Raw genomic sequence first — 27,909 nt, 5'->3', positions numbered from 1 at the left:
TTTTTCAGTATACCATACGTGAAAAAATAATGTACAATTACTGAAGCAGCAAACTTTGCAAAAACTCAGTTTTTGTTAAGGACCACTGTCAAAACATTTGGCCATGACTTTATATCTGAAACAATCAAAAAAGGATAAAATAATTACAAACATGAAATCGCGTTCCACGTCTCAATTAAACGTTCCATCGCATTTGAGAACGTTTCAACTGACAATATGCAGTTGCTCATTTGGCTATAACCTTGAGCAAAGTTAACTGAATAACTTTTAACCGGGATTTACTGAATCTGGCAACCACAGTCCCATAGCAAAGTTCAAAGTGTGTCCAGATTGCGCAGTTGAGTTGATGAGAGTGTGCAGAACGCTTGTGAACACTCATACTGCTGTGGGATTGAACACGGACTGACGATGAGAGGATCTGTCGTGCTTTCACTCTGCGTCCTGATCCAGCTGAGTCTACAAAACACAGTCAAAGCAGAGGATGGTAAGGAGCGCGTTTACTTGCACAACAGTAGGCTACGCCAACGGGCAAAAACAGCTTTCTTATGAACACAAGAAAACTGCATTTACCCAAGCTTTAAAGCAGTTGTTCTTTTCACGCGTTTTTACATGAACAGACGAGTGCACATCGGCGGAGTTGTCAGAGCGCAACGCACGTAAATTAATCTACAAAATGGTAATGGGGCGAAAGTGGACGTGACCCAGGGATCGCAGAAGCGGGGGTAACTTTTGAGGACTGGTACAAATATAGCACATAACTAATAGCCTACTGTTTCTAATACCCTATTAAAATGTAGACTAGGGTGTAAAATGTACAGTCTTACAGACTATATGTCGTACAAAAACACGGATTTGGTATATTTATAATGCATTATGCCCTTCTCATCCAGTGTGCGAACTCCATCACCCCAACCCCGCCCCTTTCTTGAGGTACGTTCAGCGATCCGTGGGTGTGTCGACTCTGTTTTGCTTAAACACACCGTTACAGGCGTGTATGTGATACATCGGTTAAGTTTGATCAATGTCTTTATGTATTGTAACAAGTACATATGTAGGTATTGTATTGTATGTAAATATGTAAGTATTATGTATTGTAACATGTACATATGTACATATGTCAAATGGGCAATAATGCATACATAAAAATAAAATATAGAACATTATAAAAAGAAATGTCAGATGGAGTAGGCCTATAGCATGTAATATATATATATATATATATATATAATGTATAATCAATCAAGTCAATATTAACAGTGTTGACCCTTGTTCTTCATAACCCCTGCAATTCACTCTTGCATGCTGGATATTACTGGGCCAAACCCTGACGGATGGCAATCCATTCTTGCCTTATTAGTTCTCAGAGTTGATCATGATTTGTGAAAATAAAATATAGAACATTATAAAATAGTTTCAGATGGAGCAGGCCTATAGCATGTAATAACAATAGAACAGTAAAACAATAGCCTACTTCTATAGCATTTATGAATCTTTGTTAATGCATTGTTAAAATCAAAAGTTATTCTCTAACATTAGTTTAAGCATTGTGAACTAACATGAACTAACAATGAACAACTGTATTTTTATTACCTAATGTAAACAAAGCTTAATAATACTGTAAAATATGCTTTTATTTGTGAACTGATGTTCAGCTGTTTGTTTTAATAGTCAACTTAATTTTGGGTCATCGTCATAAAAGCTCTGTAAACACTGCCACAGACATGAAGATCTTTCATTTCATCACGCTGAATGCTCACTAAAAACATGACGCAGTCGTCACATTTTCAGATCATTTCAATCTTTATCTAAGGTGGTATCTAAGGGGGAGAGTTGTATATACTTACATTATAATTAGTTAATATGACTCCATAATTTTCTTAATTGAGACCGAAAGCTTGCACGAAAACAAGAGGCGGAATTTATCGCAGGAACCAATCACATCCAGTCATTGGTTGATCATTGTCAAAGTCAATGGACCGAAGGGAGGCAAGCCTCCGCTGTAACTTTACCTGCGGGTATCGCTGTAGGACAGTGTTACTTTATAAAAACGAGTGACTTTTAGACTTTTAATAACATATTTAGTTATATTTGGGCTGTTTTATTTTTGTAATAAAGATTATTTTCTGATCCAATTTTGAGGAAAGGAGATACTGCATCCTTGGATGAAATGCCCCTGATTTGAATATATATGTATATTAATGATGTCAAATGATTAATTGTGATTAATCGCATCCAAAAAAAAAGATTTTTTTTTTTACATTACATATGTGTTTACTGTGTATATTTATTATGCATATATAAATACAAACACATGCATGCATATATTTAAGAAAAATATGTTATGTTTATATATTAAATATATTTATATATAATATAAAATATAAGAATATGAATATATAAATGTATAAACATAAATATTTTTAAAATATATACTGTATGTTCAGGGGCATATTGATGGCTTTAAGGGGATGAAGCCCAGGGGCCTACAGTTGGGAGCAGAATGCACAATGTGCTAGTAAAGAAGCCTAGAATGAGCGCTATTCTGTGTGCTTGTCTCTATGGTAATGTGCTAGAGTCCTGAATTCCAACCCGGGCCACCGTGACTGTCAAGAGCATCTCAACAGTGTTTAGTGTTCAGCAGCAGTAGTTGAATGTGGTGTGTGCCCTCAGACGAGGCTGACAAGTTCTGCATTCAAATGTAGCAATAGGCTTACGCTTGCTGCAAATCATCAGCAAAAGTAGTTATCATAAATGTGACAAGGGGAAGCAGTAAGGAGATATTTAAATTATTTACTAATAAACAGTGTTTTCTGAGTTGGTGTCGCAAGAATGAAGTTGTTTTATCATGACTTGTCATATCTTCATTAGACGCGCCTTTAGAGAGTAGTGCATATTTACGGATTATGATCATAATGAAAGAGTTTTTGTTTTATTTTATTTCGTTAAGGAGTAATTTAAACCTTTATATTTATATTTATAAATATATTTATCATGTCTGTGAGGCATGTATTTGCTGAGCTTCGGTTCATTTTTGTGAAGCGCTCCTGTTCGAGAAGAGACGGCAGAAAGTGAATCATATTTGTTTTCTTTATTTTATAAAAGCACAATGTTTGGATGATATTGTGAGTGCACACAAATACAACCAGAACCTTTTCTTATGAATGTTGTATAACCTTTATGAGCAAAAATGACAGCATATCCTCTGAAAAAAAAAACCCACAAGTGATCGTGCTGGCGCCTCCATGTAGTGCAAAGCACACTTTAGCTTACACTCTCTGCACAAACTGGATAGCCTACAGCAAACATTTATCTAGGTTTAATGTTTAAACATTGTTATATGCTTGAACTGAACTATGCACTTATATACTGTGTACTTTTGTGCTATGTACTCCACCATGTAGTGTGTGAATTTTATAAGTTTTTTATCATTAATAGAGCCTGATAGCCCCTCCCCTTTTGCAATGTAATTTAATTTACTTAACTTATTTAAGTGCATCATCTAAGTATTTGAATTGCACTTTTTGGGGGGGAAATTTTCAGTGTGAACACACTACTCACACTACAAAACATCATAGAATAGTGCATACGTGATTTGGGATGTACTTTCAGTTTGAGAGTTAACAGCTGAGCCGAAGCCTCTTTTACTAATTTGAAAACTCACTTTAGAGCTAGTAATGAATGAATGTTGAGTTACTTCTTAAAAACGTATTGTTTTACTGTTTTTTAAGCTCACTGTATTATGTAGTGTAAAGTATTATGAGAGAGATGGACAGAGTGAGTGTGATTGCATCTGATACAGCATCCGTTCTTCAGATCAATCTCATATTCACAATAAAACATTAGTTTGAATGTCTGCTGATGAAAGTGATATCTTTGTGGTCCTATCCTTTCATCTATTAAGAGTGATTTCCAATGACAACGCTGCTCAGTGCATTTGTTGGCTGCATCTTACAAGCTGTTGAAAGTAAAAATAATTTCCTTCCCTTACTTCAAGTTTGTTTTATTAAGTATACTTAAGTAAAGTTCAAGCATATTTTAAGTATAATCCATGTAGCAAGTATACAAATATCAGTGTTCTAGTAATATACTTGTAAGTATACTGTTTTAATACTCCTTGGGACTAAATTAGCCCACTAGTATATACAAGTATATTTTTAAGTATACTTTAAGTATAACAGTAGTAAACTTTGAGAACACAACTAGTTTATCTCTATGTCTGTAATTTGTACTGCAGTTATACTAAAAGTGAACTTATAGGTTTACTGATAGTTTACTAATTAAATACTTTGTACACTTTGAATTATAGTCTTAGTAAACTACTAGTTTAGTAGTTTTTTTTACTGCAAGTATACTCATAAGTTTTCCTTAAGTGAACTTTACATCATACTTTAAGTATACTACTATATCCCTATTTAGGTTTGAATTTGTATAGATTTTGTTGTATGAATATCTGAACATACAAAACATCCAAAGAAAGAACAGGGTGCCAAAAACATTTTATTCTAGCTTCATGCATAAAAAAAACACTTTAATGTGGGTAAGTTTCATTAAAAAATAAAGAAATAACATTTTGAACAAAAAGCTGGAAAAAGACTATGAATTTGATTCAGAATGATAATGAAAATGAAGTAGGAGTTGACCCCCCCAAAATTTTATTCCATAACATTATAGTTTTTGTTGTTTCATGTCAGATGATCGTGTTACATGTGTTAGTATCTGCTGTTTCTTTTTTTTCTTCATTTGTGTTTTTTTGGAAATTCTGTGCAGAAGAAGTGTACTAGCGCCCTCTACCGTATAACAATGAAAACACAGATTCTAGGAGCACAAGTATAGCTCAAATATATTTAGAATTTTTGTAAGTATAAGTCAAGTATACATAAATGTTATTTTAAGCATATTTCTGAGGAGTACATAAAGCCCATTTCTGAGAAGTAAATAAAAAGTAAACTAGAAGCATACTTTCCTAATTTTAGTATAAAAGAAGTATACTAATAGCACAATTGAATAATCTTATTTTTCGTAAGGGTTTTTTTTTTTACAACAGTGTTTCTTACAATATAAAAGTCTTTACTGCTGACACGTAAAAAAACTCTCTTGTCGCCATCTAATGATGTCACTAAATTCACCATCATGAACACACACAGGGTTTTCCAATAATAAATACTATTATTATGGCGCCTCTATTAAGGGTTATGAAAAGTTTTAGTTTTAAAATTTTAGTTTTAAGAGTCCCTAACAACAGGTGGACATACATTCAAGGTCAAAAAAACACTTTTATTGTATGATATGCAATAATTTATTATAATTTAGAATATGCATTTATTTTCACCTTATTTATTTGTAGCAGAAATGAGTCAAACCAGACAAATTAAAGAGTCTATCAGAGCTGTGTGCATTGAAACGAGAGCCGAACTCCTCAGGAAGTCATAAATCAGTTCTAGTGCCACAAGAACCAAGCAAGATAACCAACCAACCAACTTGTTCACACAACAGCTTTCAACATTAACACCAATAGAACAATTATTGACAATTTTAATTCGAAGAAGAGATTGTCAAATTTATTGTTCGTGATTGAAATGCAACGCTGGACATCACATGTAAACCCAGGAGATCAAGTTAAATACTTGCACTGACTTTCCCCATGAGGCAGAACCAGACTGAAATTCCTAAGGGGGAAGGGCTTTAAACCTTTGTCTTCACAGAAAAGTCCCTTTGCCAGAGAATGGCAAAGACACTGCTTTTTATACATTATATATGGACCAGAATGAACTCAAAAAGACTTGTAAATGAATCGTTCCATTGCTTAACTCCATATTCATTTATGTGTAACCCACACATTTGACTATCATGTATAATCACTTATTGTGTATGTCTTTTGATAACTATAGGATACATAGTCATGTCTAGTATTGATATAAACGAATTTTCTTGCTTGATGTTGTCCTGACAGTCATTTATTTGTAAAATATATCATAATCATGTTATAGGAATCATGTCCAAAATTAGACCCTGTGAGGCAAGAACCACATGCTTGGTAAGATAAACAAATGATTTATGATACCCCAGACCCAAGACCATATCTGATTGGTCAAGGCAACATTTGAGGGGTGGCCAACAAGGAAGTGTAAATACTTTGGACCCCATGAAATTTTGCTTTTAGTTCTAGCATTGCTTGTGCTATCAGTCATGCCTTGCTTTTAGTCTGCTTTTAGTCCCTTGCTGCTGCTATTAGCCATGTCTGTTTCTAGTCTCTAGCTATGCTTCTGCTAGCTTGTAGCTTCTAGCCATGCGGTTTAGTCATCACTGTTTGAGCGCGGTTCCTGCGTGCTTCGGCCTGCCTGCTGCTACTATGCCACGATGAGAAGGAACACAACCTAGTCTCGTCAAACTTTATTTCTTTTCTTTTCCGTTTGAGAGTTTCGTGTTCTGAGTTAAGTTTTGTAACGTCGAGTCTCCGACGCCTGACCTCGGGTGCCGTTCAACTTCGACCAGTGCACACGACTCTGCACTTTCAGCCAACGCCCAACAACCACGGGCTTCCCAAGACGTCACTTCACTACTGAACTTCCAGCCAATCAGCGACACCGGGATACCCCTTTCAACGGGAGTCCCTTTCACAGGAAACAAAGGCAACGTATCCCCAGATATTTGTTGTGCTGGTGTATCTAATATAATTTTAGTCACATTGAGGAACTCAATGCAAGGGCTAATTACGTGATTGATGGTTGTTCATGTCTATGCAATTTAACGTATTGCTGTAAACTTGGAATTCCATATTTCCATTCTCTTAAACTCATCTTTTCCTAACTTTCGATCTTCCTGCAACTTGTGTGAATGTGTGAGTCCGTGCGTTTATGTGTTAGATTAGTTTATATGTCTTAGATTTATCTAATAAAGCCTTATTCATATTGAAAAGAGAAGTATCTTGTGTTTTGTGCTTACAAGTTAATGTCTTAAACTGCCGATCTTGTTATTGTGCTAATTGATAGTGTTTCACTATAGTTTGGATATTAGTATCCAGTGCAGATTTGATGTTAAACGGCTCGTTCACTGAACCGCAGGCGCGTCTCCGTGAACAGCCGTGAAACAGTGATTCTGTTCAAATTCCCTTTAAAATCTTAAATGATTCCCTTTGAGCTAAATTGACCTGTTTCCGTTACATATTTTTACCTTCCTTTGTGTGATGCTAATCTGCGGTGATGGGTCCAATTGGTCAATTTCATTTTAATTTCATCATGGCTGTATGACTGATAAAGCAGCGTTTGTGAGCGCAGTGCTGCTTTGTGTAAAGCTTTTTATGACATTTTTATTAAATACACAGGACCTGTCTTGCAAACCAAGTTTGGGGCCCTGAAAGGTGTATATATGAAAGCAAAGGGAAAGGACACAGTTGTCCATTCCTACCTGGGTGTTCCATTCGCCAAGCCGCCCGTGGGTCCTTTGAGATTTTCTCCTCCACAGCCTGCAGAGAAATGGGCCGGAGTGAGAGACGCTACAAAACAGCCCTTCATGTGAGAATAAAACCAAACTAATGCAACTGTAGATCAGCCGTTTCGTTCAACACCCAGATTTGACATTGTTCCTCTGTGTCTGTCCCAGGTGTCTGCAGGAAAAGCAGTTAATTGTAGACTTGGTAGCCAATCTATCATTGAAGTTAGAGGTTCCTGACTCATCAGAGGACTGTCTTTACCTCAACGTCTACACACCCTCTAAACCTGGAGCAAATGACAAGCTGCCTGTAAGAGTGACTGATTTGGATAAACTTTGTTGCACTTTTATGAATTTATTGTAATGTTGTTTTTAATGGTGCAAAAGGTCATGGTTTGGATCCATGGTGGAGGTCTGTCGATGGCTGCTGCGTCACTGTTTGACGGACATGTGTTGGCTGCCTATCAGGATGTAGTTGTGGTTCTGATTCAGTACAGACTTGGCCTACTTGGATTTTTCAGGTAAAAACGAATTGTTACCAACATAAAGATCCAACAAAACCTAAAATGATTCATTTATTAAATTAAATCAATTCTAAATTATTGATGTAAACCTGTCCATGCATTGGAGTGACCATAAAAAATCTAGGTCAGCCCATGTGTCTTTGGACTTCAGACTTACATGTTAGTTGTGAACTGCCATAAAGTCCTATTAGTTCATGTTTTTGATGTTTGGGATTCTCTGATTAGTGACTGATACTGTGGCGCTGAGGTCTAAGGTCTCTGATGAGCTTGTATGATGATCTTCTGCCCTTTAGCACGGGAGATGAACATGCGCCAGGAAACTATGGTCTTCTGGATCAGGTCGCAGCTCTTCAATGGGTTCAGGAGAACATCCACAGCTTCGGTGGAGATCCTGGATCAGTGACCATCTTTGGAGAGTCTGCTGGAGGAGTCAGTGTCTCTTTACATGTAAGGACTCAAACACAAAGATTTGATCATGTAATGACTGGGAAATTATATTGATCTGGTTTAAAGATGGCTTAAATAAAGATACACTTGTGTGTTTTAACGATTTTCTCCTCCACATCTTTAGGTTCTTTCTCCATTATCCTCAAACCTCTTCCATCATGCCATCGCAGAGAGTGGTACGGCAGCAATGGATGCTATCATGAGTCCCAACCCTCTGCCAACAGCCCAAGTACATTTACCCAATGCATTACAATTTCAGATTTACAATTATCATCTTATTATACCTTGACTTACAGATTTTTAATCAAAACTCATCAACATTTTTCTGTAGTATGTAGGAAATGCATCTGGCTGTGATATTTCCAGCACAAAGAAGATTGTAGACTGTGTGATACAGCTGACAGAAGACGACGTACTCACACTGGTTAAGGTCTGTCTGTTCACAATCTGGGTTTTTTTAAAAATCATATGCACTAAATGTTGTGTTTGAATTGATGTGTCTTTTGAAACAGGAGCATCCAATGGTTCGTTTTGGAGTGACGACGGATGGCCAGTTCCTTCCCAAACCTGTAGAGGAGCTTCTTCAATCCCAGCAGTTTAATAAAGTGCCTCTGATCAATGGAATCACGAATGATGAGAGTGGATACATGCTGCCCAATGTAAACACTGTTTCACTGTTGAAATATGTAAAAATACAAGCATAAGATTTGTTTTCGTCCAAAACTTCAGTCAGAATTGTACAGTATATTCATATTTAGCAAATGTTTTCCATAGTTCTTTTCACCAGAAGGATGGACAGATGGGATGGACGTGGAGCAGATCTTGCCATTTTTGACCATATTTAACCCCACTGTAAGATAAAAAAACGTTTATTTTTCTATATATATATATATATATATATATATATATATATATATATATATATTCATATTGTGCTGTCTAAAATAATAAATATCTAAAATAAAAGTTTTTGTTTACATAATGTATGTGTGTGTGTGTTGTGTATATATAAATATGCACACATACAGCAAATATTTTGAAAATATTTACATGTATATATTTATATTCATATATCATATATAAATATATTTAATATATAAACAAAACATATTTTTCTTAAATATATTCATGCATGTGTGCGTATTTATATATAAACATAATAAATTATGTTTAATTTAATTTTAATTGTATTTAAACATAGATTTCTTTTGGATAATATATTACAAATTTCATGTAATTTAATTTTAATTTAATATAATTTTTTGATATAATATTTCTGGTCTGTTTTCCTCCCCTTTAGCTTCAAGATCAGTCCGTTGCTGAGCTTGTATTAAATGAGTATTTAGGCACATCCCCTGACAGGACTGAAATCCGAGACGGTTTTCGAGAGATGTTAGGAGACTTTTTGTTCAACATCCCAGCTCGGAAGGTAGCGAATTACCACAGAGGTGAGAGTTTGTAGAAGTATAACTGTTTATTTCGCAGATGGCTATTTCAGTGATACTTGAAAGTAATTGGGGATTTTGTCTATTTCTAGATGCCGGTGCACCAGTATACATGTACGAATTCCAGCACCCTCCAAGTGTACTTCAAAAGAAACGACCTAGTTTTGTTGGAAGTGACCATGGAGATGAAGTTATATTTGTGCTTGGTTTTTGCTTTGCAGATGGACATATGAAGCTGGAAGGTACAGCCCTGAATAATATTAAGAAACATAACAAATTATTTTAGTGGTCTAGAAGTAAACAATCTAAAAGTGCCATCCCATTAGTACATTTCAGCAAAGTTTTGTGGACAAAAAGGTCAATTTTCTTTTATCATTAGTGTATTGATGTATGAAGCTCAGTGCAAACAGTTCAACTCAACTTTCAAATCAAATGCGTTTCTGTTGATCAGTGCTGGAAATTTGTATGACTAACCTGAATCTGTTGCAAAATCTGCATAGGGAATTTCTAATACAGATTTCTGAGATAATTACTTAATTTTAACAAACAGTAAGATTTAAGAAAAAGGAAGAAAGATTTCCCCTTGCAGATTTTGCAATGGGTTCAAGTTGGTCATGTAAATTTGCTCATCTTAAGATCTCAAACTTTGTTTTCATTTAAATATTAAATCACAACTGGATTCTATAGATAGTGACAATAAATACAGTGTCTCTCTTAGGTTTTTCTGTTTGATGTCTTTCCTCCTTTTTCAATTCAGAGGAACTGTCAGAAGAAGAGAATGAACTCTGTAGAACTGTCATGGCTTACTGGGGAAACTTTGCTCGCACTGGGTAAGTGACACTTAAAGGGGGGGTGAAATGCTCGTTTTCACTCAATATCCTGTAAATCTTGAGTACCTATAGAGTAGTACTGCATCCTTCATAACTCCAAAAAGTCTTTAGTTTTATTATATTCATAAGAGAAAGATAGTTTGTACCGATTTTTCCCGGAAAAACACGAGCGCCTAGAGGCGTGACGTGTGGTCGGAGCTAAAGAATCACGAGCGTGAGCAGGCTTTTGCGTCGAGAGCGTTTGGAAGCTGTGACATTACCCAGAGCCGTTGAAAAACATATTTAACGGCTCTGACATTGCCCTGAGGAAAAAACCATCATCCAAAACAAACCATGGCTAATAGTCAGATTCAGCGTATATTTATGATCCAGAATGAGATCCCGAGGCTGAAACTGAACGAGAGCAGCAGCAGCAACGACTCGCTCCGAGAGGGGCTCGAACCCGAGTCTCCGATGGGAGGCGGACGCACTAACAAGAGATATTTGAAGCAGTTTTACTCACCGCATGTGGTTCCAACACACGATCGTGACCCTTTTTCATTGGGATTGCATCATCCTTAAGAAATAAACGATACGCAAATCCGTCGTCAAACTGGGCCTCGTTTGTAAAACAAGCATCTTCGAAATGCAGGGAACAAACAAACAACACTTGCACAACTCCGTTGATGCTCTGTAAAAATAAACTCCATCCACTGGTCCCTTAATGCTGTTTTTTCTTTGGTAATCTGTGCAGGGTTGTCTTGCCCTGGCAACCAAAAACACACTCCTTTTGTGACTTTTCGCGACGCTCTCGCTCTGATCAGCGAATGCCTGTTGTGCTCTCAGTGCTCTGCTATACGGGAGCGCGCGCTCTTCCGGCAGAAGTGTCCTCAGGACCCATATAAGGAAATTCCGCTCCATCTAACGTCACACAGAGCCATACTCGAAAAAAACTTTCCGAAACTTGTGACAAACCAGAAGGAGTATTTTTGGAACAGAAATACTCCTTCAAACGTACAACTTAATTTTTGAAACTTTGTCCATGTTTAGCATGGGAATCCAACTCTTTAACAGTGTAAAAAACTCAGTATGCATGAAATAGCATTTCACCCCCCCTTTAACATAAAGTCGTCTGGTTGATATTTTTGAGTGGGAAGTAAAGTCAGATATTTTAAGGGTGATACAACTGTCCTGATATCACTAAGAAGAAAAAACTTCAATCAAAGGATGGAATTCTTCAAATGAAAACATTAACTATGATTAATATCTATATTATATATACTATATCTTAAAAAATTGAAAAAGCAGTGAAGCAGCTTTGATATAATATGAATATGGTAATAAATATGATAAACTGTTGTCTGTTAAATCAAATCATGTGGTGTGACCAACATGCAGGAAAAAAGCAAAACAGGAAGTGATATCATAGAGAGAACCTCTACAGATCCTCGTGACTGTATGTCAAAATCAGATAAAATCCCTTAAAATATTAGGATAGGCTAATTCAGGTGTAAAATGTCATGTGGTCTTGACATTTATGAAGTAATAATTTTTCATGATATTTAATAACATTTTACTAAAAATATATATTTCAAACTTGGGATCACTCACATGCACTCAGGTTTATCTGACAGTTACACCACATGACATTTTTAGTGTCATTTAATTGAAAATCATATTGAAATAGTTTTTTTTTTTTTTTTTTTTTTTTTGTGGTGTGACTCTCCAAACATCCTGACATTTATCAATTCATACTTTATATGATTTTTACAAAATATTTAATCTAATTTTATTAAAAACATTGAATTATATATTACTTGATAGTTACACCACATGACATTTTAAGAGACATTTAATTGAAAACCTTTTTGTTTTCCAAACCAAATTAGCTCAAATTGAAAATACTGATATTACTGATATACTCTCTACATAAATATATAACATATATTTATTTGTAATCACGTTAAAGGAAAATATTTTTTACTTGATAGTAAAAACCATATGGCCTTTCAGTTTTCCAAACCAAGTAATTTCATGGTGTAAAATGTTATGTGGTTTTACTCTACGAAATCGTCCTGACATTTATGAATTATTCTTTTAAAAATATATTTCATCATATATAAATATATTTATCTGTTTATAACTTGTTAAAATGACACACGCAAACAGGTTAAGGTAGATTACTTCTTACTTGACTTTTTCATGTGGTCTTTCAGTCATTCAATTGAAATTTTTCTTGAAAATGGTATAAAGCTTTTCCAAACCATATGAAACCAACATGAATACAAAATAATACATTTCCAAACATTTGGCATATGCATTTAAAACCAGATTTTAAAAAACGTTTTCCTGGTGGCAGGTCTCCGAATGGTCCAGGCCTCACCAAGTGGCCTAAGTTTGGAGCTGAGGCTGAGTATCTCAGCATTGGACTGGAACAAAAACCTGGGAAAGACCTGAAGGGAAAACACTTCACTTTCATGACTCAAACTCTTCCGCGGATAATAAAAGAGCGAAAGGAAGGCAAGTTCAGAATCAGCATTGTTTTACTAAGATTCCCTGCATGAAACTAAGAATTGTTACACATTTGTTTCCAACAGGACCTCTAGTTCACACCAAACTAGGAAGTTTAAGAGGTGCATTCATGACTGCGAAGGGCAAGGAAACCGTCATCAGTAGTTATTTTGGCGTACCGTTTGCAAAGCCTCCCGTGGGTCCGTTGAGACTAGCTCCAACACAACCTGCAGAGGCTTGGCAAGGAGTGAGAGATGCTACAAAACAGCCACCCATGTGAGAATAAAGCTAAACTAATAATAATAATAAAAATCATCAGGCCTGTTCATATGGGAAAAAATGACACTTTGTTCCTTTATCCCAGGTGTCTACAGGCAAGGGAGATTCTTTTGGAACTGTTAGCTAATATGTCTATGAATGTGGAGGTTCCTGAAGTATCTGAGGACTGTCTTTATCTCAACATTTACACTCCTTCTAAACCTGGAGACAGCAGCAAGTTACCTGTAAGTGTTTGTTCTGAATTTCATTGAGTTTTGCTCTATTATTATGCATAAATATATATGCTGGTTAACGTTTTTTAACACATGATGTGCAATAGGTTATGGTTTGGATTCATGGTGGAGGTTTTTCTGCAGCATCTGCTTCCATTTTTGACGGACTTGTTTTAGCTGCTTATCAAGATGTAGTCGTGGTTTTGATCCAGTATAGGCTTGGTCTGCTCGGGTTCTTCAGGTAAAACCATCTACAGTTTCTCAACATTTAAAGCTTTGTGTAAGGAACACAGCAAAATCGAAGTTATTCACCAAAAATACTGATTAAAACTTGTTCTGTTGTTTAAACTATGGGTAATCTTTGGTCCCATGGACTTTTAGGAAATAAAGTCACAATTCAAACACTATATAAGTGTTTTTTTTGTCTGAAATAGTTTTTTCCATCACATCTCAAATTATGATTTGTGCTTAATGACAATCTGTCACTTACAAACCCAGCAGCTTTCTTTTAAAATGACTAGATTTTGGACCCGAAAATGTACTGAACTGCCCTAAATGTGACCACACCATTATTAGGCATATAGAATAATTGTAGCCTCTTATATGGTTAATCTTCATTTAGCACGGGAGATGAACATGCTCCAGGAAACTATGGTCTTCTGGATCAGGTCGCAGCTCTTCAGTGGGTTCAGGAGAACATCCACAGCTTCGGTGGAGATCCTGGATCAGTGACCATCTTTGGAGAGTCTGCTGGAGGAGTCAGTGTCTCTTTACATGTAAGGATTCAAACAAAAAGGTTTTATCATGTAATGACTGGGAAATTATATTGATCTGGTTTAAAGATGGCTTTAAATGTTTCTCCTCCACATCTTTAGGTTCTTTCTCCGTTATCCTCAAACCTGTTTCATCATGCCATCGCAGAGAGTGGTACGGCAGCAATGGATGCTATCATGAGTCCCAACCCTCTGCCAACAGCCCAAGTACATTTCCCAAATGCATAAAAATTTACAATTTACCATTTTATTACACTTTGACTTATAGTTTTTTAATTAAAATGTATTAACATATTTCTCTAGTATGTAGGAAATGCATCTGGCTGTGATATTTCCAGCACAAAGAAGATTGTTGACTGTGTGATGCAGCTGACAGAAGAGGACATCTTGAAGATTGCTAGGGTTTGCATCACAACCATCCGTTCATCCATTCATCCTTACACATGAAATTCTATATTTAATAGAGTTTTATTAATTGTATCTTTTATGTCTTGTAGAAGCACTTGTAAGTTCATGCTGTGAAGTATTGCATTAATATAAATAACACAGATAATTTATGTGCTAAATTTGTGTGCATATAATACAGGAACAACTAATGCTTCGTTTCGGAGTGACCATCGATGGCCAGTTCCTTCCAAAACCTGTTGAAGAGCTTCTTAAATTCCACGAGTTTAACAAAGTGCCTCTGATCAATGGAGTTACTAATGACGATGGTGGCTATACACTACCTAATGTAATGGAAAAGCTTATTTTTACATGCTTTTGCTGTAAAATGTAAACATAAGTTTAAAGTCATTGATTACTTCTGAAAAATGAAATCTTTGAATGAGACTAAAGTGACCATAATGCATACCAAAACTATTTTTCTGTAGATTCTTGGACCATCAGGATGGATAGATGGAATGGATAGAGAGCAGATCATCCCATTTTTGCCTTTATTTAACCCTGATGTAAGACAGAACACAATTTATAGTTTATGCATTATTTATCAAGACCAAATAATTTGATTTAAAACAAAACATTAGTAGGTGTATATATAAAGTGCATGTAGAACAGTTCAAACCCCTAATAATTTCAAACAAGCTTAAAAATCAATTGTCAGTCTTATTGTATATTGCACAGAGCTTGGAATTTTAACCAACTGAATATCATTTTGTTTCATTTTATTTAGTTTAATTTTTACCCTACTTTATTTAAGAAACTGCGGTGTCCCCCATGGTTTTGTTCTTGGACCTCTGCTGTTTTCTTTCTTTTTTTCTTTTTTTTTGTAATCAGGAAACACTGAGTAAATTTTTCATTTGCAGTAATGCAAAATGACCCACTGTATCTGTATCTCTATTACTTCTGATGATCAGTAAACAAAACTTACCAGTTACTTGTGGCACAATGAAAATCTCAGAAGTTTCAGGATATTCTGATAAATAGTTTAGGGTAAATTGTATTATGTTGCTTCGAATGTTAATGTGAAATAAAAAAATATATTTTTAATAATTAAAATTTCATTCTTTTAGTTTCAGAATCAGGCGATTGCAGAGTTTGTTTTAAATGAGTATCTGGGCACATCCAGTGACAGGATCAAAATCAGAGAAGGTTTTCGAGAGATAATGGGAGACTTTTTTTTCAACATCCCAGCTCGCATAGTATCGAATTACCACAGAGGTGAGAGTTTATTCTATTTATGCATCATTGTGCAATTATGAAAGTTTAATTATTATTATAATTTTACTATTAAATATTTATTTTGTCTCTTAATAGATGCTGGTGCACCAGTATACGTGTATGAATTCCAGCATCCTCCCAGTCAACTTAAAAAGAACCGACCAAGTTTTGTTGGATGTGACCATGGAGATGAGGTTTTTTTTGTTCTGGGTTTCTGCTTTGGAAGACATGTAAAACTGCAAGGTTTGACTATTCATCTACTAAGGATATGAAGGTTTAACAAATTAAACTTTAGTCTCAGTTTATATTGCAAGGATTTTACAGGAACTACCATCGAAGCAATGAAATAATGGGTAATAGCAATCAGTCAACCTCTTTCTGCTTTGTTACTCAGATGAAGTCTCAGAGGAAGAGAATGAACTTTGTAAAACTGCCATGGCTTATTGGGGAAATTTTGCTCGCACTGGGTAAGTGATTACATCAGTGATAAAACATTAGAGAAAAAAATTTACCATTCATCTTAGGCCAATTTTTGATAACAACTTGCACCAGCACAAACTGTTTTTTTGTTTGTGTTTAAATAGTAAGCTACTGTCATGATTTACTAAAAGCATACATTGAAGAACTAAGGCTGAAAAGGAGTGGACACAGTTATTTTTGTGCCTGACCTTTTTGAATATGCATTTGTAGGAGTTTCCCTTTTAGACACAAAAATTATAGGAGGAGAGTATTAAAATGATTTATGCAAAGAGATTTAATAATGTTAGCGCTTGTAGAATTACTGGTATTTGCACTAGAGGTCTTCACGGGTCCAAAAATTCGTGCCCGAACCCGACAGAGACCCATAATGTACTACACCGAACCGACCCAGACCCGTCTAATATTTCAAAAGCTGGACCCGGACCTGTGTAGATCCGAGAAATGTCTACCCGGACCCGACCCGGACCCGTATATTACTTGAAATCTGGACCCGAACCCGCCGGGAAGACACAGACCCGCCTAGACCCGACGTTGACATATTCCACCTTAAATTGCTATTACAAGTCAATAAACCTGTTGCGAAGAATACAGCTTTTTGTCTTACCTAATTTAAAGAGCCGTAGTCTCTCTTCCTTGTACCCGACTGCTTGTGATGCATTACAATCCTCCGACAAGAAAGTTATCCATGTTTTTCATCTCGTTATTCCAAGTCCAAGCTGAATCCACTCATTTCAGCTTCAAAAGTCCACTTGATGTCACGGTGACGGATGACAAATGCTACTGTGCACATGTACATTCTGACTCGAGTTAATTCGCTTAATAACTTAGACTGTTTGCCCTTTTGAACTATAATAACGATCGCTCGTGCAATGCCATGGCCGCTGACGTTATTTATTTATTATCATCTGACCTCTGTCTGTGCTCTTTGCTCTGCATCGAGTTTGAATCTGAACCACTAAAACTTTAAGATTAAACGGTTCATTTATAATATTATAAAAATGGGAGAAAATGTAAAACGCGGTTTGGCAGTCCAAGTGTCCCTCACTGGTTGCCATAGAAACATGAAATGGCTGTATCAACCTTAAATGCTTCAACGCAATTTGAGCGTAATAGAAAACATTCATGTGACAGTTCACCTCAGATTGTGTTGCTGATTTGAAATATATTAAATATGAGTGTGTCAAGTCTGCAAGCATTAATACCGTGCGTGCACTTGTATATTAACTCTGAGTGTGCGAGCAAGAGAGAGAGAGAGAGATCACTGTTTTTGGCTCACTCTTTTCTTTTCCTAATTTTACAAGTTGCAAGTTACAAAAAACACATGCAGTCTTTGATCACGGCTGGATGTTCTTCGAGTCTGATGACTCCGATCGGCGATCGCACGGGTATTACACACAATGTTAAACAGAACCGGGACCCGAGGTAATAGATTCGGACCCGACCCGGACCCGGCTGATGATTTAAAATATAGACCCGAACCCGTACGGGTCCCGGGTCGGGTCCGGGGTCGACGGGTCTCGGGTGCACTGTGAAGACCTCTAATTTGCACCATTAATTAACACCCGAAAAAAGCATGTCTTAAAGAAGGCAGAAACTGCACTGCTCTTGGTCATTATGCATATGATCTGGCTGCATCTGTGTTCTTTAATGCGTACATTGTTAGTAAATCACCTTGCAAAGTTGCCCTGTTTATTAAATCTGGCCCTTAATGTCACTTAATTATCAGCATTTTGTAATAAATTAGGAATGATGCCACTGATAATTCAAAATATCCCTTTAAAATGTTTTTCATCGATAAAAACAACAACATAAAAAATCCTTAAAATGACCTTTAGCCTAATGAATAACGTTATATTATATATTAATCTGTATACTTTATATATGGCATTGGTCTGGATATTTTGCAGTGCATATTTTACATGATCTACAGTAAGAGGGATTAATACTAATTATAACATATTGTCCCCTTGGAATTATAAGGTTCTATCTGACATTTAAGTCAAAATTGAGTTATTCCCATATTGTTATTCTGTGACTACATATTTACATTATGTGATAGATTTTTTTATGTAGTATAATTCATGGGGTTTTTATTTTAAAAACACTAAGGTTCTATCTAAACAGTCGAATGGAATGCAAAAACTTTGAAGCTCAATATCTCAAAACTACTTGGAATGCAGATAGACGATATATACTACTTTATTATTTTTTCAGTTTTAATGTCCATTTGTCATTGACGGCAGGTCTCCGAATGGTCCAGGCCTCACAAAGTGGCCTGAATATAAGGATGAGGCTGAATATCTCGGGATTGGATTGGAACAGAAACCTGGCAAAAACTTCAAGGGAAAACACTTCAATTTCATGATCCAAAAACTTCCGCAGATAATAAAAGAGTGGAAGGAAGGCAAGTTACCCATTTCAGAATAGGTGTAAAATTAAGAAATGTTTTTATTGCGAAATGTAAGTTAAATTGGATTTTTTTTTTATGTATATTATTGGTCTTTTTGATAGGACCTCTAGTGCAAACAAAATTAGGATCTCTGAGAGGTGCCTTCTTGACTGTGAAGGGCAAGGACACAGTTGTTAATAGTTATCTAGGTGTACCATTTGCCAAGCCCCCCGTGGGACCCCTGAGACTGGCTCGGCCCCAGCCTGCAGAGAAATGGGACGGAGTAAGAGATGCGACCAAACAGCCACTCATGTGAGATGTCGCACAAACACATTTCAATTCAAACATCTTTAATTAGACATTTCTATGATCTAATGATCTAATGGTCTCTTTAGGTGCATCCAGGACAGGCAAGTTAGTATCACTGAACATAAGATTCTCGGTATGGATGTGGAGATTCCCGAGGTCTCGGAGGACTGCTTGTATCTCAACATCTACACTCCAGTCAAACCTGGCCAAGACACCAAGCTACCAGTAAGTTGATCAACAACTTGGATGAATGTCCTCATAGAAAAATGTGTTGGAGAATGTTTCCTTGTGTTTTCTAGGTGATGGTTTGGATTCATGGTGGAGGACTTGCTCTTGGTTCAGCTTCATTGTATGACGGCTCCGTTCTGTCAGCGTATCAGGATGTGGTTGTGGTGCTGATTCAGTACAGATTGGGTCTGCTGGGATTCTTTAGGTAGGCAATCTGTGCTTACCCTTGATCATACCATTTACCAAACCAGATAAATGTTGATAATAATAATTAGATTCAAGTTTGTTTCTTAAATGACTTCTGCTGTGCATCTTAAAATCTGAAAATTGGTCATAATTCAATTCAAATCATTTTAGCACGATACATAATATTTTTGTTATGGCAGTTCAAACATAAAAGCCATGGAGTCTCTTCAATTTACATATTATTATTATTATTACACCAGATTATTGAGAATTATTCAAATAAATAATTAGAAAATAATAAAAATGACTAAATTATAATAAATATATAAGATGCGAATGTAGCTGAATTCAGATAATAGCAGATTCTTACCTCTATTTTGGGATTTTTAACAGCTACAAGTAGGTAAAATTTGTATCCTGTGTAAGAATTAAAATTTTTGATTAAAAATTAAAATGTTTATTAGAACCTAAATTGGTTAGTGATATCTGTATTGAATTTTCAGTTGAAATTAATTTTTTAAAGATCTATTTTTTGGCATTTCTCCTTTAATACATGTAACACTAATGAGCGGATGGTATTTCAGCCATCTGTTCCATATTAATGAATCCCGACTCTCTAACACATTCTGCACTCAAAGACCAGAACGTGAGTAAACAAGGACCTTCGTTTTACAAAATCTTCCAACATAAATTCACCATTTCGGCACCACGATGTCTGCAATATCCTATGACGGGGTGACATTTATTGCACCTTCGAGACAGTCCAGAAATACGCGCCGAGCCTCAAAGGAAAGACAAAACACCCACCTTTTTCCACACGGCACGACCACACATTCCACAGCACATAAGCACACATACACACAAACCTTTCTTAACGTTCTTTACCTTCGTCATTTTATTACTACGATGTATTTTGATAGGTTTGTGTGTTGCATAAAATGGTTAATCCTGTTATGCGAGGATTATAAATTTCTGACTTGTAAATGTGAAATGTTTTTGGAATGAATGTTCTCAAATAGAATCATGAGTTGTAACCCTACCCCCCTGACCAGGTCATAAAACTTTTCACAGAACAGCAAAGCCAGCTCACTGGCACCTTTTCTCAATGTATTCTAAATGTATTGAGTATTGCTTTTTTTTGGTGCATTAGATGTTTTCTATAATCAAATTGGAGTATAATGTTTATCGTGTGTTAATCAAACTTTAAATGTGTGTATTTCTACATATGAATGAAACTTTATGTTTCCTCTAGCTTTACATGTTATTTTTGGTATCTGTTTAATCGCCATGCTTTAATGGACTCACTTATATAAAGTTATTAATATATATTATATATTATATATTATATATATATATATATTATAATATATAAGTTATATTAATCTGGAATTACCAACTTGCTAGAATAAAAATGTTCAATTCTGACAGCTATAACTCAAGCGAGTGGGTATTTCCCCAGAGACAAAGGAACGTTTTTCCCACTTCAGATCGCAGATGTTCATTGGTTGTTCACGCAAACAGAGGCGTGAACCAGTCAAGCTATAAAGACTGAAACCAGGAAGTTCCTCTTGCTTGCTCTTGTCCCTGCTCTTGGTCCTCTTCTATCTTCTCTGATCTCAGCACGGCGGCTGAGAGAACGCCCATTCTCATGGCTCCTTCGGGAGCTTCCATCTCCGTTTTCTTTTGTTTTCTGTACTAAGTTCCTCTCTACACGAGGAAAACGAACGCTCATTATGTTAGTTGGAAGACACAAGAGAACACGCCCAATCACAAAGAGTCCACATGCAAGTATTATTTTCTAGAGAGATTTAAATGCTGCTTAAAGTTTGTCTATTACCTTTTCAAGATGATTTGATTCGTTGTTGTCTTTAAAAAGGTTACTGTCTGTGAGTTTGCATAACTGAGCGTAATTCTGTGATCGCGCCTATTCTCTCACCTCTCTCTCTCATCCTCTTCCACTCATTCTCTCTCTCTCTCTCTCTCCCTCATTTGGATTCCGTTATGTCTTGTACAAAGTTTACTGTCTGTATTGTCGTCCGCATATTTACTAAGTGTGAATCGTAGTTTTATGTATTATTAGTTCAATTATTAAAAACCAATATATATTCATGATTGCTTCTGTATAAAATGCTCACATCACGAGTCAATGAAATGTCTGATCTTTAGCTACAAGCTCGTTACTTTTCAGTAACCGAAATTTCATAAGGATAGGAGAATGTTTCATGGCCAGAAACTATTTTTCCTTGAATTATAAGAAGTGATAACTTTATTGAAAGTTGATAAGTTAATCTTACGGCCGTTTGCTGGACAAACCACTGTTTGATTTGCGGTAATTCACAGTAAGAGATATCACTATAATTGATATGAAAAATGGAATATTGGCATATTAATGAGTAAATTACAGTGTCTTGTAATGAGTTATTGATTTATACAACTGACCTATTTTTCATCTTCAATAATTTTAATGGAACCGTCATATGAGATGTATATATTAATCATATTCCTGATTAATTATTAAAATTCCCTATATATCATTTGAGTTAATTATTACGTACAACCCAGTGCGGCTACATACAACAGGATAGATCGGAGATGACAAGAAGCGAAGTGGGAGAGAGAGAGAAAGTGTGATCGGGAAAGGTCTTTGAGTCAGGATTCGAACTCGGGACACACGTAGCATCGCGTATTAGTAATTCAAATTAAAATTATGTTATCAATATATTGAATATTCATCATCACATTAATACAGCAATACACATGCCAAAGCGAATGTGTTAACTTTAAATATTAATTAAATGTTCAGTGTTGTTATGTTAATGCAAATTAAATGTGATTTAATTTAATTTGTTTTTGTGCGAAAGTATAAGGGATGCACTGAAAATATTTGGCTGAAATAGTTTTGGAGGGCCGAAATCGTAGATGAAACAGTTACGAGTAATTTAGCAAAACGTTATTTTCAGATTTTGAATAAATTAAATTGATCACTTTTGTTTTTGGTGTTTCATTAAAAAATATATTTTTGTGCATTACTTGTATGTTGTGAGTCAGTTTTTTTTATTTATTTTTATTACAGATTAAGATTAAAGATTCCTTTTCTCTTTTTCGTAGCACGGGAGATGAACATGCGCCAGGAAACTATGGTTTTCTGGATCAGGTCGCAGCTCTTCAGTGGGTTCAGGAGAACATCCACAGCTTCGGTGGAGATCCTGGATCAGTGACCATCTTTGGAGAGTCTGCTGGAGGAATAAGTGTGTCCACGCTGGTATGGGTCTTTATTAATAGCATAGTAACTCAACTTCATTACTGTTAAATATTAGTTTCGAGTGATCAATTCATTTCTGTGTCATTTGTGTCTTCAAGATTCTTTCACCATTGGCTTCTGGTCTGTTTCATCGTGCCATTGCAGAAAGTGGGACGGCCTTGTGGGACGGTTTAGTGATGGGCAATCCTTTACTGAGAGCTCAGGTACCATTTCATATTCTTCTTATATTTTCATCTTTTTTATTTGTATTAAGTGCAACTGTTTAGTGTTGGGCGGTTTGACCAAAAATTTGTTTACCGTTTTTTTTTTCAAAATTATACCGGTTTTCCGGTTTATGACGGGTTTTTCCAAGACGTGTTTGCGGCTAAGGTGCTGCATCAAATTGCTCATGTTAATTTTAAAAATTTTTTTTTTTTTTTTTTCTTTCAGCATCGTAAGTCTTTTATCACAGAACAATCTTTTATATAGACATTAGTTTAAACTCAATAAATGTAAACAACGCATTATTCATGCATTTTACTTCTAGGTTTGTATAATAAGCTGCTCAAGCAAGCGGCAAAACATATAAACACAATAATTAGCTTACTTTTCTTATTAAAATATTTAAAATTAAAACACCACAGACAGAAACTGTCTTGTGCATTTTGTATAAATCTTTATCACAAGCAATCCCACGGGTCTTAAAGAACTTTGTTTTTCTGCTTCCATAAAAGTGAACTTTTATATATTGCTTTCCTTATTTATCTAAACGTGCTCTTTTACGTGTTTTTAACCTAGCCAAAAACCCATGTGACTGCGTTTCCATGTCAATCCATGTTAATTTTTCCAGAGAACAATGCGCTTTCACTTTAATTCCGCGCCTGCAGCACAGCAAAATTAGACTCGGTACGTAAACGATCGCTGCACTGCTGTAGACCCACCGCTCCTTGAACACCCTGAATGCAACCTCTGGAGCTGGAATCCGTTAACACGCACAAGAGACGTTCTGTGTGAAACAGTCTGTGTGAAAGCACTGCTGTGTTTAACCTCACCACGTCTCGCATTCGCTGCGTAGAAGTGCAACATTGTAAAGGGTCTGTCTGAAACAGTGTCGCGCGGCCGCGGCGCAGCATAACGTTCGTTCCGAACGCTGAGTAATTAAATACACCGGTATGGCGGTATATTCAAAATTAACATCGTAACGAAAATATACACCGGTTTTCGGTATGAAACGGTTTACTGCCCAGCACTACAACTGTTTTTAACCACGTTCTCATGTTGATGCTAATATCAGAACACAGCCAAAATGTGCAACTGTGATAGCAGCAGCTCATCGAAGATCGTCGACTGCATCATGCGCTGGTCTGAGGAGGAAGTTCTGCAATGCTCTAATCAGGTGTGAAATTTTCATAAAAGTAAGCCATTCATATTTCAGCAATAAGTACTTATTACAAAGATAATAAACAATGTGTGATGCTTTGCAATACAGGTGTTTATTTGACCTCTTATGGTAAACTGTTTGTTGTATTCCTCCTTTAGATAAAAGCGTGTGCTAAATTAAATGTAAATGTGATATATTTTAAAGTATGAACTGATTGTTTAGTACAATTAAATGAAAATGTTGTATGAAAATGTAACTGGCATATTTAAGTGCCCTTTTAATAATTAATAGTATATTATCTGCCAATATTTATTTTTTTTAAACACTTTTATGTGCACATTCAATGCAATTAAGCACACTTATTTTTCACAAGGTATGATGCTTCAATATAAATCATGTATTATGTAGACATATACACTAAAAGCACTTATATCTACAATATAGCCTATATTTGCTGTGATTGATATTAATGGATTGAGGATTGTTTCCATTATGTTTCTAGTTTGCGATAATGCACTTCAGTCTCGCTCTGGATTCCTATTTCCTTCCCAAACCTGTAGAAGATATCGTTCAGAAACAAGAGTTCAGTAAAGTTCCTCTCATCACTGGAATCACTGATGATGAGTTTGGCTTTTTACTGCCCGCAGTGAGTACAAATTATATTTATTATTATATTTAATATCACGCTCTAAACTCACTTAGAATCGAAGATGTTGTTTTACTGTCATTGACACATTTACAGCATATTCACATATTTGGTTTAATATTTTGATGCTAATGTTTTTCCTCCATAGTATTTTGGGGGTAAAGGATGGATTGATGGGATGAATAAAGAGCAAGTCATAAAGGGCCTGACCCTCACGTATCCTGATGTAAGTCACAACTCAACACAATGCACATTTACATTAGCTTACATGTGTTTTTCTTTGAATCCTGTGTGCTTTGACTGATATTCCCATCAGCCCAGGGATCGATGGATCGTTGATCTGGTGGCCAACGAGTACCTGGGCGACACAAGAGATCCCATTCGAGTCCGAGACGTTTACAGAGAGATGATGGGAGATGTGATGTTCAACATCCCTGCCCTCCAACTGGCAAAATACCACAGCGGTGAGACGCAGCCAGTTATTCATATTGGTCCATTGCAACTGTTTGGGAAGAAGGGTTTAAAAATTACTTTTAATTCTGATTATATTAACTTCTATTAAATTTTTATTTTAGTCTAAAATGATATATACACTTCAGGTCAAACGTTTGGAATAATTACTAAAATTCTCTTAAATGCTCACCAAGGCAAAATACAGTTATAACATTAAAATTGTTAAAACTATTACAGTTCGAAAGGAACTGTTTTCTTTTTTCATATAATTTAAAATTCAAATTTTTCTGCGATGCAAAGCTGATTTTGTTTTTAAGCATCATTCAGTATCAAATGATCCAAGTGTCAAGGTCCAGAAAAGGTATAAAAGGTAGTCGTCAAAATATTCCTTGTGTCATCAAATGTGCAATCTGGGTTAAATGAAGCGATGGGAACACTTTGTAAGCAAAGAAAATAAAAATAATGACTTAATTCAATAATTCCTTTGTCATCGGTCTCCTCAGTGTCTCTCTATATCACTGTGTGCTCTTCTGTGTCCTCCACTTCACAACGATGCAATGTTTTATTTCAAATCAAAGCTAAATACACATAAAAACAGCGCATCCTTGTGGCGCGGAAGACACAAAAGAGCATACGGTGATATGAAGAGACACAGAAGAGACCGTTGAAAAAGGAATTATTGAATAAAGTTGTTATTTTTCTATTTGTTTTTTGCTTAAAAAGGGTTCCCATCACTTCATATAACCCAGATTGCATCTCTGATGGCAGATGGAATATTCTGACGACAACCTTTTATACCTTTTCTGGACCTTGACACTGTTATTTACATGTCAGTCTATGGGACAGTCACAAGCCTCCTGGTTTTTATCCAAAATATCTTAAATTGTGTTCCGAAGATGAACTGAGCTTTTACAAGTTTGGAACAACATGGGGGTAAGTGATTAATGACAAAACGTAAATTTGGGGGTGAAGTAACCCTTTAAAATGACAAAGAGTGACAGTAAAGACGTTATATAATGTGACAAAATATTTCAACTTCAGATAAATGCTTTTTTTTTTTCAACTTTCATCAAAGATCCTGAAAATGTATCATGATTTCCACCAAATTATTAAGCAGCAAAAACGGTTTTAAATCTTGATAATACAAATAATAACCAATAATAAATAAACTGCATGAGCATATTAGACTGATTTCTGAAGGATCATATGACACTGTAGACTTGAGGAATGATGCTGGAAATAAAGCTTTAGAACACGGGAATAAATTACACCTTAAAATATGCCAATACAGAAAATATTCAAAATGTTGAATTATGAAAAAAATATGATATTTTGATATTAGAAAGAATAAAAAACAGGTATATTGTGCTTTTTTTACATGATCGCTTTGCTCTTCAAAACCACAGTGAAATACTCTTGAGTTAAAGGCATTGTTCATCCAAGAAAATAAAAATGGTCCTCATTTACTCACTCTCGTGTGACAACAGTTGACGGTAGCCATTGACTTCCATAGTATTTATTTTTCAGTCAGTGGCTACCAGAAGCTGCTTGATTAATAACATTCTTCAAAATATCTTCATTGTGTGCAACAGAAACTCATACAGGATCGAGTATGAGCAGATAATGACTTTTTTTTTTTTTTTTTTGGGTGAACTATCCCTTTAAATCCTATGTATGATTGTTGTGGCTGTAGCTTCAGGGGCGCCGGTTTACCTGTACGAGTTCCAGCATCCTCCCAGTATGATCCAGAAGAACAGGCCCAGCTTTGTTGGTGTTGACCACGCAGATGAACTCCTCTTCATCCAGGGCACCTGCTTCGCTCAAGCCCACCTCAGAGCAACCGGTAAAACACTTCATCACAAACACATCCTCCACTGACACCGAACTACTCTGAAAGGGTTTCAAATAACCACTGAATCATCATTTAATGGTTCAATCTTTCAGCTCCTTTCACAAAGGAAGAGGAAGAGCTGTGCAGGACTGTGATGGGATACTGGGGGAACTTTGCACACACCGGGTAAAATATCAGTCTCCTGGTTTTTGGTAGAAGAACAAAGTATATATTTTCTGCACTTTAATACGGCTGTTTTTGGATCGGCAGGTCTCCGAATGGTCCGGGTCTGACACACTGGCCTAAATATAAGGATGAGGCTGAGTATCTCGGCATTGGACTGGAACAGAAAACTGGGAAGAACCTGAAGGAGAAACACTACACATTCATGACCAAGACACTTCCAGATCTCATACGCCAAGGCCGAGAGACAACAGAGCACTTAGAACTGTAAAAAAAAAAAAATGGTGTTCATTAGAAATGAACTTGAATGTGAGGATGACAAATATAAAAAATTGAGAACTGTGATTCAACATAAGCATTAAAATACCTAACCTTCGTGCATTTTGGAGCTGAAGCTCAAATTTGATAGAAAAATGTACAAATGAATGATGTGACATACATTGAACTAACTTGTACTGATCTGTTTTGCACTTAAAAATAAAAGTCGTTCAAGTT

The 27,909-nt window shown here is 35.9% G+C and overlaps 1 protein-coding gene across 1 annotated transcript; it reads left to right on the top strand.

Annotated features, from left to right (window-relative positions):
- Positions 1-316: 316 nt before the first annotated feature.
- On the top strand, positions 317-27,909 carry LOC113043556 (uncharacterized). The gene is made up of 37 exons (XM_026203007.1): positions 317-484; positions 7,322-7,511; positions 7,600-7,738; positions 7,816-7,949; positions 8,246-8,399; positions 8,524-8,628; positions 8,731-8,829; positions 8,912-9,058; positions 9,174-9,251; positions 9,700-9,847; positions 9,937-10,086; positions 10,602-10,674; positions 13,013-13,173; positions 13,251-13,440; positions 13,529-13,667; positions 13,763-13,896; positions 14,278-14,431; positions 14,531-14,635; positions 14,732-14,830; positions 15,015-15,161; positions 15,301-15,378; positions 15,940-16,087; positions 16,184-16,330; positions 16,482-16,554; positions 18,811-18,971; positions 19,079-19,268; positions 19,352-19,490; positions 19,565-19,698; positions 22,788-22,941; positions 23,040-23,144; positions 24,215-24,316; positions 24,804-24,947; positions 25,096-25,173; positions 25,264-25,411; positions 27,094-27,243; positions 27,345-27,417; positions 27,502-27,909. Exons 1-37 carry the CDS (start codon positions 409-411, stop codon positions 27,683-27,685), a joined length of 4,830 nt encoding a protein of 1,609 aa, XP_026058792.1. The 5' UTR covers positions 317-408; the 3' UTR covers positions 27,686-27,909.

This window comes from Carassius auratus, chromosome 25, assembly GCF_003368295.1.
Source record: "Carassius auratus strain Wakin chromosome 25, ASM336829v1, whole genome shotgun sequence".
In the NCBI taxonomy this organism is placed as follows: Eukaryota; Metazoa; Chordata; class Actinopteri; order Cypriniformes; family Cyprinidae; genus Carassius; species Carassius auratus.
This window is presented reverse-complemented; position numbering and strand designations above follow the sequence as displayed.